At 49.0% G+C, this 15648-nt stretch overlaps 1 protein-coding gene across 2 annotated transcripts; it reads right to left on the reverse strand.

The window, feature by feature from the left end:
• Positions 1-7018: 7018 nt before the first annotated feature.
• Cd70 (CD70 molecule) lies at positions 7019-14993 on the reverse strand. 2 transcript variants are annotated; one of them, XM_052192646.1, is made up of 3 exons: positions 14830-14993; positions 9658-9691; positions 7019-7475 (listed from the first exon to the last, which is right to left on the reverse strand). In XM_052192646.1, exons 1-3 carry the CDS (start codon positions 14881-14883, stop codon positions 7090-7092), a joined length of 474 nt encoding a protein of 157 aa, XP_052048606.1. In that variant the 5' UTR covers positions 14884-14993; the 3' UTR covers positions 7019-7089. The 2 variants fall into 2 exon arrangements, with proteins under 2 accessions (XP_052048606.1, XP_052048605.1); XM_052192645.1 differs by lacking the exon at positions 14830-14993 and adding an exon at positions 10490-10736.
• Between the last annotated feature and the right edge of the window lie 655 nt (positions 14994-15648).

Below are 15648 nucleotides of genomic sequence, written 5' to 3' on the forward strand. Positions count from 1 at the left end.
GAGGACATGGAGGAAGAGGTGGAAGAAGAGGAGATGGAGGAGGAGGTGGAGGAGGAGGACATGGAGGAGGAGATGGGGGAGGAGGAGATGGAGGAAGAGATAGAGGAGAAAGAGATGGAGGAGAAAGAGATGGGGGTGATGGAGGAAGAGAAAGAGGTGGAGAAGGAGCAAAAGGAAGAAAAGAAGGCCGTGGAGGAGGAAGGGAAGTGACCACTGGTAGATGTGATCTGTCCTCTCCCTCTCATGAAGGAGAGCTGTTACCTTCTAGCCACAGGCGCTCCACCCCAAGAAGTTACTGTAAGATCCCTGAGGGCTGAGTGGATGGGGAGGGGATGATTTGTTGACCATATATAGAAGAAATCGAGGAAAGGGTTGGAAGGAGAGAGGAGGGGAGAAAAACAAATTCATGGTGAGAATTTGGAGGAAATTCAAGGATCTGGAGCCCTGAGGTGGCTGTAGAGGGTTTAGTGGAGGATCCTGTGTGGCTGCTTGTGATGCGGGCATCTTGGAAGAAGATCTTGGGCTTCAAGGTTCAAGAGAGGCAGAATTGGGAACAATTTTGAGTAGCAGGGACTTCTGTGGAAACTCCAGAGCCAACAAGGAGAGAGGAAAAAAACCAAAAATGAAAGTAATCACATAATCTGGGCCCTGGGGATTGCACCTGGCACCTCAGCTCTTTGGAGCAGGGGAAGAAACAGGAGTTGAAGGTTGTATTCAGCTTTTCAGCTCATCTGAGGCCAGCCTCAGACTACATGAGACCTTGTCTCAAAAGTCGGTCAACCAACCAACTGACCAAATAAACAAAATCAAGATAAAGTGATCAGAAAACAGCTGAAAGCTAGAAGTTCACTTATGAAAACAGGATGGTGGGGGTGAGCCCAGGCTGGCTTATAGGATGGTGGGGGTGAGCCCAGGCTGGCTTACAGGACATCTATCTATCTATTATCTATGTTTCTATGTATGTATCTATGCACATATGTATGTATGTGTGTATGTATGTATCTCTCCATATATGCATATGTATGCATCTATCTATGTATTATTATCTGTCTGTATATCTATCATCATCTATCATCTGTCTCTTGGTCTATGTGGCTATGTATCCATGTATCTATCTAAATATCTATGTATCTATGTGGCTATGTATCTATCTGTCTGTCTGTCTATCATTCATCTATCCATCCCATAGATACTCTATTCTCTGTGTGTCTCTCATTCATCTCAAAGCCAAATTAAACAGTGAGGCACAGGTGAATACATAAACACACATATCCGTGGAAAAGAATTGAGACCAGGTTCCTGTCATGGGCCTGGCAACAGCTTACATCATGACCTGTTGCCATTGCCTGCAAAAAGAGGGAAAAATAGGAAAATGGATTCTCCTGAATTCTGAATTTCTGGGCTCAGAAAGGCTTCTGCCTGTTGGAGGCAACCATGAATACAGTGAACAGGGAGACTCTAGAAAGAGAGAAGACAGCAGGAAAGAGAATGCCTAATGTGTCATTAGTGTCAAAAACTCACAAGGAACACATACAGCTCAGCAGCGAACCCTAAAACAGAGGACAACCACAGAAACCCAAATGGCAAAAACCTGCTTCAAAATAGGCAAAGGAGCCTGGCTAGATATTCCTTTTTAAATTTCATTTATGCATGCATTTCTCTACTTATTTAGCTTTATTGCATATTCTTTTTGTCTTTTTACCTTTTAATTGAGTTAAACCATTTTATTGGCCTATCATCATGGTGTTTTGTTCAGCAGGTGAATCCCTCTGGCTCTGGTTCCTGCCTCTTCTTTGTTCTCAGGTCTCTTCTATGTGTTGTTTACATATGCACATACTCTGGCCTGTGCATGGGGAGCACACTGCTTACTCTCTGAGTGGGGTTCATTTCATCTCACACAAGAGCTTCTTCCAATTCTATTCGTTTTCTTGCAAATGGAATAGTTTCATTCTTTAATACATACCGTGCTGGTTGGTTTTGTTTCAACTTGATACAAGCTGGTGTCACCAGGGAAGAGGGAACCTCAGCTGAGAAGATATCTTCATCAGATTGGTCCATAGGCAAGTCTGTGCTGCATTTTCTGATGGATGATTGATAGGGGAAGGTCCAGGTCACTGTGGGTGGGGACATCCCTGTGCTGGTGTCCTGGGTTCTATAAGAAGCAGGCTGAGCAAGCCATGGGGAGCAAGCCAGTCAACAGCACCCTTCTGTGGCCTCTGTATTAAAGTTCCTACCCTGAATTCTAAAGGTGTAAACTATAAAGTGAAATTAAACCATTGCCCCCCCCCATTTGCTTTTTCCAGTGTTTTATCACAGCAACAGAAACCTAACTAGAACATACACAGTCCACTGTGTTTCACATTTTCTTATTTTTGCATATTTAAATTTTGTATATATTTATGTCTCTATAATGTATGTACTTTTCTTTTTATCTTGTGTACTTTGTGTATTTATAACATTTTCTTAACAATAATGAATGTAGTGTGTATGTGCATATGTGTGGTGTGTGTATACATATGTGGCATGTGTGTATGTGTGTGTGTGGTGGGTGTGTGCCCAATTCTGTGTGGACTTGTGAGGAGGCCAGAGGGTGCCTCAAGTTGTCCCAGGACACACACACCCCCATGCCCAGAGAGGCTGCCCTGGCTTGTAGTTTCTGTAGAAACAAAATTCCTTTCTTGGTGAGGCTCAACCCTCTTCTTAAGCACTAGGGGCAGGCAGTGAATGTGCAAAAGGAGTCCGACTGCAGCAATGGTAGAACTGTGGTAACCAGAAAGCAGGACAAACCTCATACCTGTGCGGATGACTCAGAAAAGGCTGAGGCCTGGAGCGATGGCCCAGTGGTTAGAGCTCTGGGCTGCTCTTGCAGAGGAGTGAATTCAATTCTGCACTCACCTGGCGCTCACAACCATCTGTAACTCCCTCTCCACGGGACACTACACCTAATTTGGGTTCTATGGGCACAGCTCTCATGTACAGAAAACCACATATAAATAAGCCTTCCAAAAAAGAAAGAAAGAAAGAAAGAAAGAAAGAAAGAAAGAAAGAAACAAAGAAACAAAGAAACAAAGAAAAAGAAAAGAAAACTTGGTCTAGACACACATTGCACACAATGTCTTATTGAACTGTAAAGAAGAGTGACGTGAGGCCAGCCTGGACCATGTGAAACACTGTTTTAAAAAAAAAGGGGGGGCGGGGGTGGGCATAGAACTGGTCCAGTGCTATCCCTGGGACCTGCACAGGAGGAGGGAACTGATTTTCCATTTGGCCTTTGACCTACACATGGGCTATGACAATCACACACATATCAATAATAAATAAATAACATTCTTTAAAACTTTTTTTAAAAGGAATTAAATTATGTTTCTATTATGGATAGAAATGGAGGTCATTTTATTGAAACAAGACAGACATAGACAGACTGAGACAAAGCCTCCTTTTCTCTAATGTGAGGCATTTAGACAGAGAAATATACAAGAAGGGCCAATTTGATGAGACCGGGGTGCATTTATTGGGGGAAAGCAGAGGCCTAGAGGAAAGGGAAGGAGGGAGAGGGACGGGGTGAGAGGAGGGTAAGAGACAAGACAGTATTGTGGGGTGAGTGCGAGCCCCGTATGGAAACATGTCATAACGAAACCCTCTATTTTCAGCTCTAGCCAAATCAATTAATGAGGTATACAGGCTCGAGGAGGTATTATTCAGCAGAGGTATTATTCAGAGATGCTACTGCATATTGTTCTTAGATGTGGAAAATAAGAAGGCTGAATTCCCTAGAGCCCTGTGAAGTGTGTTGTCCTGGCAGTGACACGCTGCTCAGAAGTTGTGGTTGTGTCTCTGAGTCAGTCCGAGGCCCCGAGGGAGACCAGAGGTACTCTCAACAGTAACAATGGTAGCAATATCGACTGCTGATCGAGTTTCTACAGAAAGAGAAACATGCAGGCAGGAGAGATGGTGAGCTGAGGAGAAGGGAGACCTCAATTTGTTGAATAGAAGAGACTGCCTTGCAGTGTGTGTGTCCTAGATCCCGAGTTTCAAAAGCACATATGTGTAACTATTCTGTTTTGTAAATCAGACTTGGAAAAAAACAATTGAGACTAAAAGAGATGATGTCTTTACTCGTCCGTTCTTCCTTCTCTCTTTCTCTCCTTCCATGTTCCCTTTCTTCCCTGTGTCTCTCCATCCTTACACTCCCTTTCTTCCTGTCCTCCCATTCCCACTGTTTTGTTTGTTTTGTTTTTTAAGAGCACATTATGTAACCAAGATTGGCCTTTACTTGCAAGCCTCCTGCCTCAGCTTCCTGGGAATGTTGGGGTGACAGGTATGTGCCACGATGCCCAACCTTATCCTCACAGATTTTTAGAAACAGAATATAGCTGGCACCTACAATGCCAGTGTTGTCCTGGCAGTGACACAAATCCACCTTAAAGGAACACGTGCCTTAAAGGAGCACGTGCCTGGGGCCAGGCATGGTTCAGTTCATAAAGCACAGGGAATCAAACCCAGGTCCTCTGCAAGAGGAGCCATCACTCCCCCAACTCCCACAAGGTTTCTCTGTATAGCCCTGGAACCCACTTTGTAGACCAAGCTGGCTTTGAATTCAGATCCGCCTGCCTCTGCCTCCCAAATTCTGGGATTAAAGGTGTGTGCCACCTCTATCCTTCTCAGTTGTCACTTAGTATCATAAATCAAGTTACTGCACAGCTGGGTGTCGAAGGGGAAGTTTCAAGGCTGCACCTGTTGACATCATCCTATGTGGACGGTGGAGATCCCCCCTAGTAGCTTTATTAATATCCCAGCGCTCAAACCTTGAAAATCAGAGCCCTTTCCTGTTATGGTATATTTCCACTGAGGTCATTTTTATTTTACTTAAGAACACATCCTTTTATGGTTTACATAGCAGAGAACAGAGTTTCCTTATAATCCACTCACTGTTTCTGCCTGTGAATTTTGCTATAGCCTAAATGAATGTGTTCCCAGAATCCACACATTGGAATTGTTCAGACTGTTGGGTAGGACCAAGAAACAGACAGTCAGGAAACCTGTGTTCAGAGCTCCGGCAGCCATGTAAACTTTGTGATTGGTGGTGCCTGTCGTATCCCATGCTGGAGAGGTGGACACAGGAGGAACCCTGGCAGCTCACTGGTCAGCCAGTCTAGACTAAAGAGTAAACTTCTGGTTCCTGAGAGATCCTGGCCCTAAGCAATAACCAGCTTCATCTTACAGTTTCTAAGTGCCGTGTTCTGTTCTCTGGAGCACAAAAAGATGCTGCCCAGGGCTGACATGTTAGCCAGGTTAGCCATCTGTTTAACGATGAACTTCCCTCTGTCCATTTAACCCTTTGATATGCGCGCGCGCAGACACACACACACACACATACACACACACATACATACACACACACACACACACACATACATACACACACATACACACCAGGCATGGAGGAGAGGGGGCAAAACTTGCACTGCTGGGCTCTCACCATGCCCTGGCCTCATCTCCCTCCCTAACCCACCCTTCCCTCTCCTCAGTTGGATGATTTATTTTCTACCATGGGAAAACCTTGATGAATTCTAGTTTCACAGGCCCCCACCGTTAAGAGTTGGCTTAGACTGTCAGACAGGCCCAAGTTTTTAAACATTTTCTGTGTATGGGTGTTTTGGCTTCATGTCTGTCTGTGCACCACGCATGCACTGTGCCCACAGAGGCCAGAATGGAACGTTGGATCCTCTGGGGCTGGAGTTAGAGCTGTGAGCCGCCAGGCCACGTGAGTGCTGGGGACCACACCCGGGCCCTCTGAGGAGCAGCTGGGGCTCTAACTGCCGAGCTCCGCTTCCGCTGCTGCCTCGGAACTCCGTGTTTTGAAAGTGTGACATTGAAGGTGTTAAGCGATGAGGGTCGCTGAATTTGAATTAAATACATTTCCGCACTATGAGAAGCCCATGGGCCTATAGGGACCAGCAGTGGAAGGCTCCGGTTTGATCTAGTATCAGTGGACTCTTTGGAGGTGGGGCCTAGCTGGGACCTATCCCTGGGGGCTTGAAGGCCGAGCCCGGAGTGCTCACTTCCCACCCAGAGGCCTACGGCTTCTGCGCAGGCCTCCCCCACGGTGCTGGGTGAGGAGTGTTACTAAGAACAAAATTAAAATTAAAACAATGGATATGGGGCTGAGAGGAGCCGGGTTGTAATAGGTTTTCTCAGCTGACAAAATAAGCCAGTTCAAGCCAAAATGAGTGTTTAAAAGGCAGGTTTGTTTGGGGGCGGCTCTAAGGGGGGGTCCGCCCCTCCCAGCGAATGGAGCCAGGGAAAGTGCCCTGAAGATAGGGAGATAGAAGGGGAGGCAGAGAGAGAGAGAGAGAGAGAGAGAGAGAGAGAGAGAGAGAGAGAGAGAGAGAGAGAGAGAGAGAGAGAGCTGTGAGTGCAGGGAGGGGGAAGGGGAGGAGAAGGGGAAGGGAGGAGATAGGGAGGGAGGGAGAGGGAGGAAAGGAGAGGGAGTTAGGGAGGGAGGGAAGGAGAGGGAGATAGGGAAGGAGGGAGGGAGAGAGAGAGAGGGAGGGGGAGGGAGAGAGAGAAGGAGGGAGAGAGAGGTAGGGAGGTAGGGAGAGAGAGAGGGAAGGAGGGAGAAGGAGATAGGGAGGGAGGGAGAGAGAGAGGGAGGGAGGGAGGGAGGGAGAGGGAGGGAGAGGGAGATAGGGAGGGAGGGAGAGAGAGAGGGAGGGAGGGAGAGGGAGATAGGGAGAGAGGGAAGGACGGAGAGAAGAAGGGAGGAAGGGGCACAGTATCTGAATTATATAGGGAAGTGCCTCTGGAGGAGGGGAAGCCCAGATCTTAGGCTGGAAAGTTCAGGGTGGAGGGTGGGGCGTGCCAGGGTACTGGACAGGAGGATAACCTCCCAGTAACTGAGGGTTGCTGGGGGAACCTGAAAGCCAGGTGCACTTTGATATGTTAAAAAGGGTCTGAAACCCAGCAGTGCTGGAAGGTGAAGGGGAGATGGAAGGAAGTATCAGCCGGTGGATTTGTGTACTATACATTTATAAATACATAGAACTTGAAAAGAAAACAAAATATTCACAAGCCATCTTGGAGTTGTGGTCAAGGGTATACCCACTGAACTCCGAAGAAAGTCTCGTCAACATTGCGGGATGGCAGCAGAGGCAGGGTGAGGTTGGTGCAGAGGACATCTCCTCGGGCCAGGTGCGTCAGGCGCTGTAATGCCACCGTGCAGTCCTCTCTGAAGTGCCGGCGCATCAAGGAGATGCTGTGTGCAGCGGGGGAGCAGATGCCCACAGCCAGGGTGGCCCTGTGCTGCAGGGTGCTGCCTGAGGAAGAGCAGTTGGCCAGTGTCACCTGGATATGCAGCCTGTAGATGCCATCTTGATGGATACGCAGATGGCCTTCCTCCAGCTCTGGTCCGTGTGTGAAGGATCTTCCCAAGGCTGGGCCCGCTCCCCAGCGCAGTGTGGGGTCCTTCCGAGGACCTGGGGACAGAAGGTAAATGGAATGAGGATAGAAGTTAGACAGGGGAGAAGAAAAGAAAAAGAAGAGGGAGGTGGAAAGGCACACAAGATGTGGGAGAGGCTGAGAGATGGAAAAAGGTAGAGATTGAGAGAGAATGAGAGATGGGCGCGCGCGCACACCCCCCCCCCCGCCCCCCAGAGATGTGACTATATGTATCTGAGAAGACAGATGGACAGACAATCCAAGTGGGAGAGCACAGGGCATGGTGCGTGGAAAGCTTGAGGCGGTTGTGCTTATCACACTGCAGATCTGCCTGACGCCTGGAGCTGCCTGAGTCCAGTCCAAGTCCCATCCCGTCCTGCGGTCTCCAGCAATACCCTGGGCTCAGAAGACCACAAGGCTTGATGATGCTTTTCCTGGGGAGGAAAAACTGCTCCTGGGCTAGATACATGCTAGGCCATCTACCAGGATGAAGAAGGGACCTACAACATCCCTGGTTACTCTCCTTGTGATGGCCCACTCAATTGTCAGCTGCCTTAGTCTAGACTCACCCTCACCGTGGAAGCAGATCTCTGAGCTCATCTTTCACCAGTTACATAAATTACCGGTATTATCTGAGTTGGGATGACTCACCCTGAATGTGGGTGGGGCCATGCCATAGGCTGGGGTCCTGGACTAAATACAAAGGAGAAAGTGCTGAACACTAACTTTGATTACTTTCTGACTGAGGATGTGAAGTGACCACCGGTAGCAGCCTCTATGCCTTCTCTCTTAAATTGCTTTTGTTTATTATTCTGTTTTGTTATTTTGTCCTAGCAATTAAAAGGTAATAGGATTGTTGATCCAAATACCTTAATTAATTAAATAAATAAATTAATTAATTAAAGCTACTGATTAGAGCACTTAAAGGCACTACCCAGAAGGGAAACTTAACAAATAGCTGAGGCAGAAAGAGAAAATCTGTTTAATTATTGATTTTTGAGACAGGATCTAGCTATACAGTCTAGGGTAGTCTCAAGTTCATGATGCTTCTGCCTTAGTGTGCCGATTACTAGAATAACCAGTGTGCCCAGACAGGATGGATTCATTAAAATTATGGTTACTTGGTTATTAATATTAAGATCCAAGGTTCTTATCTAAGTACTAATAGACGTTACTACTAGAACTTTATTTTTAAATGTTGAGACAAAATCTTGCTGTAGGTTGAGCTGACCTGGAACTTGCAATGCTCCTGTCTCAGCCCCGTAGTGTTAGAAGGACAGATGGGCACCATATCCCATAAGGTCTCACTTTGAAGGAGGCATTCAATCCCAGCGTGACACAAGTACCACCTTGGTTTACTCCTCTGCCTATATCTCTTTCTGCTTCCCTTGTGGGAATGTCTTGGAACCCAGAATCTCTCATACGTTTTCAAAGTCCTCTGCCGCTGACATCCTAGCCCCTCAGAGTAGTGTTTGTTCTAGGCGGGTGTTCCGAGCCTGGGCCATGCAGGCCCCAGCTCCTCGTTGCCCTGTTCACTAAGGTGCAGCCTGCTCTTAGGTGGGTTGAGAAAACAAAGGCACCGGAGCAGCTAGACCGTGAGGGAAGGAGAGGATAAAGAAGGTGGATGTCCTGGGATCATGCCCCCATTTTACGCCAGCATCTTGCTACCTTCTTTTCTTCCTTCTCGCCTCTCTTTCTCCCCTTCTCAATTTCTTTTAAGACAAGACCTCTTATAGCCCAGGCAGGCCTTGGATTCTGGTTATGGATTCCTGGCACTTTGCTTACACATCTCTAGTGCTCGGCTGGTGTGTGCACCACCACACTGGGTTTGAGTGGTGCTAGGGCTTTGTGAGCTCAGCCTGCTGAGCGACATCTCCTAGGAACTCAGGCTGGCTTCAAACCCCCTATGTAGCAAAGGATGAGTTTTAACTCCTGAACTCCTGACCCTTCTGTCTCTGTCACCCTAGTGCTGGGCTGACAAGTGTGGGCAAGCAGCCTCAGCCAGGCTGAGGATGAAACCTAGGGCTTCCTGGATGCTGGGTTTAGGTTCAGCCAACTCAGGCCATTGCCTTCATATGTCCTTCCCTCCCTCCCTCCCTCCCTCCCTCCCTCCCTCTCTCCCTCCCTTTCTCTCTCCTTCCTTCACTTCCTTCTTTCCCTCCATCCTCCCTCTTTCCTGCCTCTATTCTCCATCCCATCCCACTGGATTCTCAGCCTTACCTGTGAGATTGAGCTGTAACTCAGCTATAGGTATCTGGAAGGAAATATCAGAAAATAGAGAAAGAGCATTAGAACCTGGGCTTGAAAGGCTCTCTGGTCCTGCGTGCCAGCTGCCTGCAGTCCATCCTGCATCCCACTGGTCCAATTTGCGATTTTTTTTTTTGTTTGTGTGTTGATTTTTCTTTGCTGTAAAGTCTTATAGAGGCCTGCGAGAAGTTTCAGGTCTCATACAAAGTAACAAGATCACCCAAACGAAGGGTTTGTTTTCCCTGGAACCCGGGTCAGGCCACCCTCCCCACTACTTCTGCAAAGACACAGGTGGGCAGTGCCTGGCCTTTCAGCCACAGGCGGCTGGGGATCACTTCCACCCCCTCAGCACCAGCTAGGTAAGGCCCCCAGCAACTTGTGCGTCAGTCTTCTTGGTAGGGAAGGGCAGGGGTGGGGGTGGGGGTGGGGGTGGGGGTGGGGCGGGGACCTAACCGTCAGGCAGCTCAAGGCTTCATCTTTCCCAGTCCGGGATCCCTCCAGGGATCTGCTCCAGGGATCTGCCCCAGGGCAGCTGGGATCGGCCTGGCCTCCAGAGTTGGTCTCTCCTGTCTTCTCTCTGTCTCATTTTTGCGCCCCCCGCCCCCGCCCCCCCGCCCCTCCCCCGCCCCGGTTCGCGTCCTTTGCCTGTGCTCTAGCGATTCACTAGGTACATCCTCCCAGCGCCTCTCTGGCCCCTCTAGCGAAGGGCACCTGAATGCTCTCTCTCTCTCTCTCTCTCTCTCTCTCTCTCTCTCTCTCTCTCTCTCTCTCTCTCTCTCTCCCTCTCTCCTACCTCTCCTCTCACCTTAGATGGCTCCAGCAGCCTCTGCTGCTGCTTACTGTGGTGCCCGCCACAGTGGAACCAACAAAAAATCGCAATAATAAGCACCAGCAACCATGGCAGCAGGCGCTGGACCGCGATCCCGCTCCAGCGGATCCAGGGGTAAGGGCGACCTTCCTCTGGCATCGCTGTAAAGATAGCGGCGGCCAGAAGGCAGCAGGAAGCTGTAGCCTCCTCAGCCGAGCTTTTTGAAGCTTCTGCCTGCCTTGACCTGCCCTTAGAGCCTAGGGGATGTCCGATGCAGGGGAAGAACTGGGCCTCTTTTTCTCAGAGGAGAGGGAAATCCCCTGGAGCCTGTGGTACGTCCTGCCATCCTACGGACAGGCCTGCTTCAGCCTGTCCCCCAGGCACAGAATATTTTTGTCTTCCGATTGGGCACCGAGCCCCTGCTGCTTCTGCTTGATGCTCATTCATTCATTCATTCATTCATTCATTCATTCATTCAACAAATCATTCACTGAGTTCAGTATTGGGCTGGGTGCTAGGAAATCAGGAAGCATGTGCATCCAGGGGTCCCTTGAGCTCTCCAAAATATTTGGACACGATTGTAGGCTCTTTCATGGGGTCCATTATAAACATCTCACATTGGAACTGACCATATAGCCCAGGCTGGCCTAGAATTTGCCATGTTGTCCATAGTGACTTGCAATTCCTCAAGTAGCCCAGGTAGGTGTTGAACTTGTTATGTAGCTCAGGCTGGCCTCTAACTCATGCTTTTGACCGCAGGAATACTTAGATGGCTGGTGTGAGCCACCACACCTGGCTCTGTCATGGTACCCAGCATATTGGTTAGCTATTGCCGCCCCCCCTCCATGTCATCAGGAAACTGAGAACAGGACCCTACCTGAAAGAAGACACAGCCATTGCACATACTTCAGCTGTGGTAATTAGCACAAGACATCCAGGCAAGGTTTGGCGTGGATAGGGGCGGGGCCATGAGACTCCGCCCCTCCCCGAGGCTGTCTGGGCAGTTCCGGCTGCTGAGAAAGGAAGGTCACTTTCTCCAGTGTTGTGGCCACCAGTAAGTTGCCATTGTCCCCCCAAAACAGCCTCCTGCCCGTGACTCAGTGCCGCACACACAGAAAGAGACACGAAAGCCTGTAAGGCAGTAGCGGGTTGCGGGGATGGGAGGCAGCACTTGCTGGGAAGAAAACGTTCAGTGGGAGGAGGAGGGAAGTGGACTAGAGAGGAGAAAGGGGGTGGTGTGACTAAAACTCACGTGTGAATAAGTGAAGCTGTCAGACAGTAAAGAGCAAGCAGGCAGCCAGCCAGGCCCAGAGCGTTCAGGGGCCTCCACTTTGCCGAATTGCCGGATGAGATACAGTAGTAGAGCAAGCAGAGCAGCAGAGGCAAGAAAACACTTTAGGGGGCAGGCGGGGGGGGGGGGGGGCACAGAGCTGGGCAGCAGCCGCCCCAGCCTGACAGTTCTGGGGCTTGTATCTCTCCTGTCCCTGGTGTCCTCTCTTCTGGGCTTTCTCCAAGAGTGCTGTGTGTTCTTCATGGAAGTCTATTTTACCCCGAATCCAGACTGTTCTATAACTCACTAAAGGAAAGGGTGCCAGGGAGAGGTTGCCTCTGAAACAGGTTTGAGCCAGCCCATCTAGAGGACACCATTACTTTCAGATTCTGTTTTGGGGAGAACTTGTTGGTCAGTGGCCCCTGAATCTAATCTCCTGCAATTCAGATGTAGTGAGATTAACATGGAGTTGGAGAGACATCTCAGAGATTGAGTGTGTCTATCCCAGAGAGAGGACTCACCTCCCAGCACCCATGCCAAATGGTTTAAAACGATCTGAAATTCCAGTTCCAGGAGTATTTGGCAGTTCTGGTGTCTATGGGCATAGTTCTGGTGTCTATGGGCACCTGTACTCACATGCACATATCACCCCCATACACATACATCAAAATAAAACCTTTTAAAAAAATACGAAGTAGGCTGGGGATATGGCTCAGGGAATACATGCCCTGAAGTGTTTCCAAAGAACTTAAGTTCTTTGGAAAGTCAGTTGTGTTGGACGATGTTTTGCTAGGGCAGACATGTGAAGGAATGTTTTCCTGAAGCGGACCCAGGTGATCGACTAAGGCAGACTCCTGAAGGAGCATTTAGCTGAAGCAGACACAGGAGAGAGGATGTTCTGCTAAAGCAAGCACGTGCAAGGACATGTGATGAATCTTCACTAACAATACGCATGTCTCGGTCCGTCTTACATCGTATAGTTGAGCTGCATTTGTCGGGACTCTGGTGGTGTGCTGCAGGTTCTTGCAGCTTCCTCAGACTCAGGCTGATTGGCAGTGATGTCAGCTGAGGCTAGACCCTTGGAGAACGAGTGATGTCTAGAGGGCGTATCTAGGACTTGGTGGACAGTGACGGAGGCAGAGCTGGCATTGAATATGGTGCTGGCTGGGCACCGTGTGTGCGTCTCACGTCTTGGCTGTTCTTCATGTCCCTGAGACAGGCACAGCTGAGAGCTTCCCCTAGCACTAGGTCGCACCACTGTGCAGATTCATTCGTGTTTGCTATCTTGACTCTACCGAACTGGACTGCTGCGGCGTCCATGACGTCCATGACGGTTTGTGAGTGGACGGAGCTGCCGCTGCTGACCTGTGAACCGAACTGCTGATTTCCAGACAACACAGATGGGAGTTGCTCCAAAGAGCCTTTCTACACAGGTCCACTGCTCCCACCCCCCATATCGTTTCTTTCCCACTACCTCTGTTGGGTGGGTGGGTACAAGGAAGGTTAAAGTGGTTAAGAACCATCATTAAAAATAAGGTTTGAAAAAAAAATTAAAGTGACAGGTTCAGGCTCCATGAAGCAAGAATGAGAACTCTGAGTTGATACCTGAAGGTGGGGCTTGCGGGTGCCTGTCTGTACCGGTTGCCTGCTGGGAAGGAGAGACAGGAGGACTGTGGCAGCCCACTGATCAGCCTACCTGAAAAGGAGCCCTCCAGGTCCAGTGAGAGGCCCAGCAGGTGCTCTGAACTAAGTTCTTTCTTCAGCTCCATTTTGGGGGCTTTGAAGCATCTAATGTATGTGGTTCATGCCAGGGTTTTTATTGCTGACGAACACCATGACCAAAGCACCTTGGAGAGGAAAGGCTTTATTCCTCTTTATAGTTCCTCTTCAGTGAGGGAAAGGCAGGCCAGGAGGTCAAGGCTGACTGAAGTAGGAGCCGAGGGCATCTCTGGTTTACTGACTCACTCAGCCGACATTCTTGTAGGGCTTAGGACCATCTACATGGAAATGGAGTGTGCTGGGCCCTCCTACACTGAACATTGATCAAGGAAATTCAGTCCTGCCTTGTCCAAAGGTCAGTCTGGTGGGGTATTTTCTCAATCGAGGTTGCTCCTCCTAAAATCACCCAATTTGTATTGACATAAAACTATGCCGTACACTAGGAAATTAAATCCACGGGTAACTATAGCTGGAGGACTTTGAACTTATAAACAATCCATGTACCAATGATTTAAACCATGTTTTACTTATTATTATCACTATTATTATTATTATTATTATTATTATTTGCAGTGATGAGGACGGAAGCTAGAGCAGTGTATAGTTGAGCAAGTGTTGTCCTGTTCATCATTCATCCACACTCTTCCTGTTGGCCTTGGGGTGTGGCTGGAGTCCCTGCCTAGATTCCTCCGGGGGAGGGATGGGGACATGGTTGGGGATGAATTGGTCCTGTCCTGTCCTCCTCATCTCCCCGCCTGCTAGAATCCCCCAGGGAGGGGCTGGGGCTATGATGGATGTAAAGGTTGGTGCTAAGTGCTAACCTAACACTCCTTCTCCGCTGGGCTGGACTGTATGTAGCCCCGCAGGCTTTCTGGGTCTTGGGGAATCTTCTGTCTCCTCTCTCTTGCTTCCTAGCTGGGAAATGAGCTTTCTGCCGCTTTTAGGGGCCCTCGGGGATTGGTCCACCACATCTTGGGTTGATCCCTTTCAAATTGAATAAGGGAAAAAAAAAATTCACCTCAGGAATTCCATGGCAGCGGCAGGGAAGTCACAAGGTTGCTCCCGGAACCAAGAGCAGGGCTTTCCCCGACCTGCAGGTGTCCCTCCTCCCTCCCACTCCACGGAGCCGCAGCCAGGACAGGGTGGGGGTAGAGGCGGGGCGTGGGACCACAGGAACAAAAAATCCATTTCCTTCAGGAAGCCTAGGACACCAGTCTCGCCTTAATAGCCTTCTGCTTTCTCCCCAGGACCACTGGAAACTCCTTTCTCCCATCGTGCACCGAGGCATCTAGCAGATACTGAAACTGCTGAGTCAAGGTTTCTCTTGGTCGAACAGTCTTTTCCTTACCTTTCTCTTCTCCACGTTGCTTCTTCCTGCCTGTGTGTAATGTACTTTGGCCATATCGGGATTTCTGTTGCTGTGATTAACACCATGACCAAAGGCAGCCTGAGGGGAGGGAGGGCTTATTTCACCTTAAACTCCCAGGCGCTCTCCATCGCACTGCTGAGGAAAGGAAGTCAGCGCGAAGGAACTTGGAGGCAGAAGTTGATGCAGAGGTCATGGAGATAGACTGGCAAAACCCAGCTAGCCCCGACCCTCCTGGTTCCAAACAGTCCCCTCCTTCTCACCCCTTTGGTGAGTTTCAGGGGGTGGGTCGCTTGCAGCATGAATGGGGGGGGGGTTGTCTGTAGTCACACACCTGTGATCACTCTAATATCTGGGAGTCTATGGGGCCATTGAACTATGAGGTCATTGTGGAGTGTTTCTGTTTTGGTCTACCTGTTTTAATTCAGGCTTTTATTCTTGTGAACTTATTGTAAGTTTTTTATGTTCTCAAGATGGAAATTCAGATGGTTGAGGGATTAAGGAAGTGACCGAACATTAGACATTGGACTCCAGCACTGTCCTGTGTGCTATATTAGTGTGGACTCTGGGAATTTGAAAATGGATGAATCAGAATGCTTAGCTTATAATCTTTTCCTCTAGAGAGAAATTTTGTTGGTTTCTACACCAGCCTTGTGAGTGGGCTGTCAACATGTTGACTGGATTATTTTCTATCAGTCTAGTGACTTTTATAATGTTTGTATTTTTTTTTAAATTTAATTATATCCAGGCAGTGGTGGTGCATGACTTTAGTCCCAGCATTTCGGGAGGCAGAGGTAGGCA

The sequence above is a fragment of the Apodemus sylvaticus genome, chromosome 9 (genome assembly GCF_947179515.1).
Source record: "Apodemus sylvaticus chromosome 9, mApoSyl1.1, whole genome shotgun sequence".
NCBI lineage: Eukaryota > Metazoa > Chordata > Mammalia > Rodentia > Muridae > Apodemus > Apodemus sylvaticus.

What these genes read in the sequence shown, in the direction of transcription:
- Cd70 (XM_052192645.1), bottom strand. Translation starts at nt 10,651, where the DNA reads ATGCCAGAGGAAGGTCGCCCTTACCCCTGGATCCGCTGGAGCGGGATC. An exon ending in GGCTGCTGGAGCCATCTAAG is followed by an intron (nt 9,692 to 10,489) that starts GTGAGAGGAGAG and finishes ATTTCCTTCCAG; the next exon opens with ATACCTATAGCTGAGTTACA. An exon ending in GTTACAGCTCAATCTCACAG is followed by an intron (nt 7,476 to 9,657) that starts GTAAGGCTGAGA and finishes TTCTGTCCCCAG; the next exon opens with GTCCTCGGAAGGACCCCACA.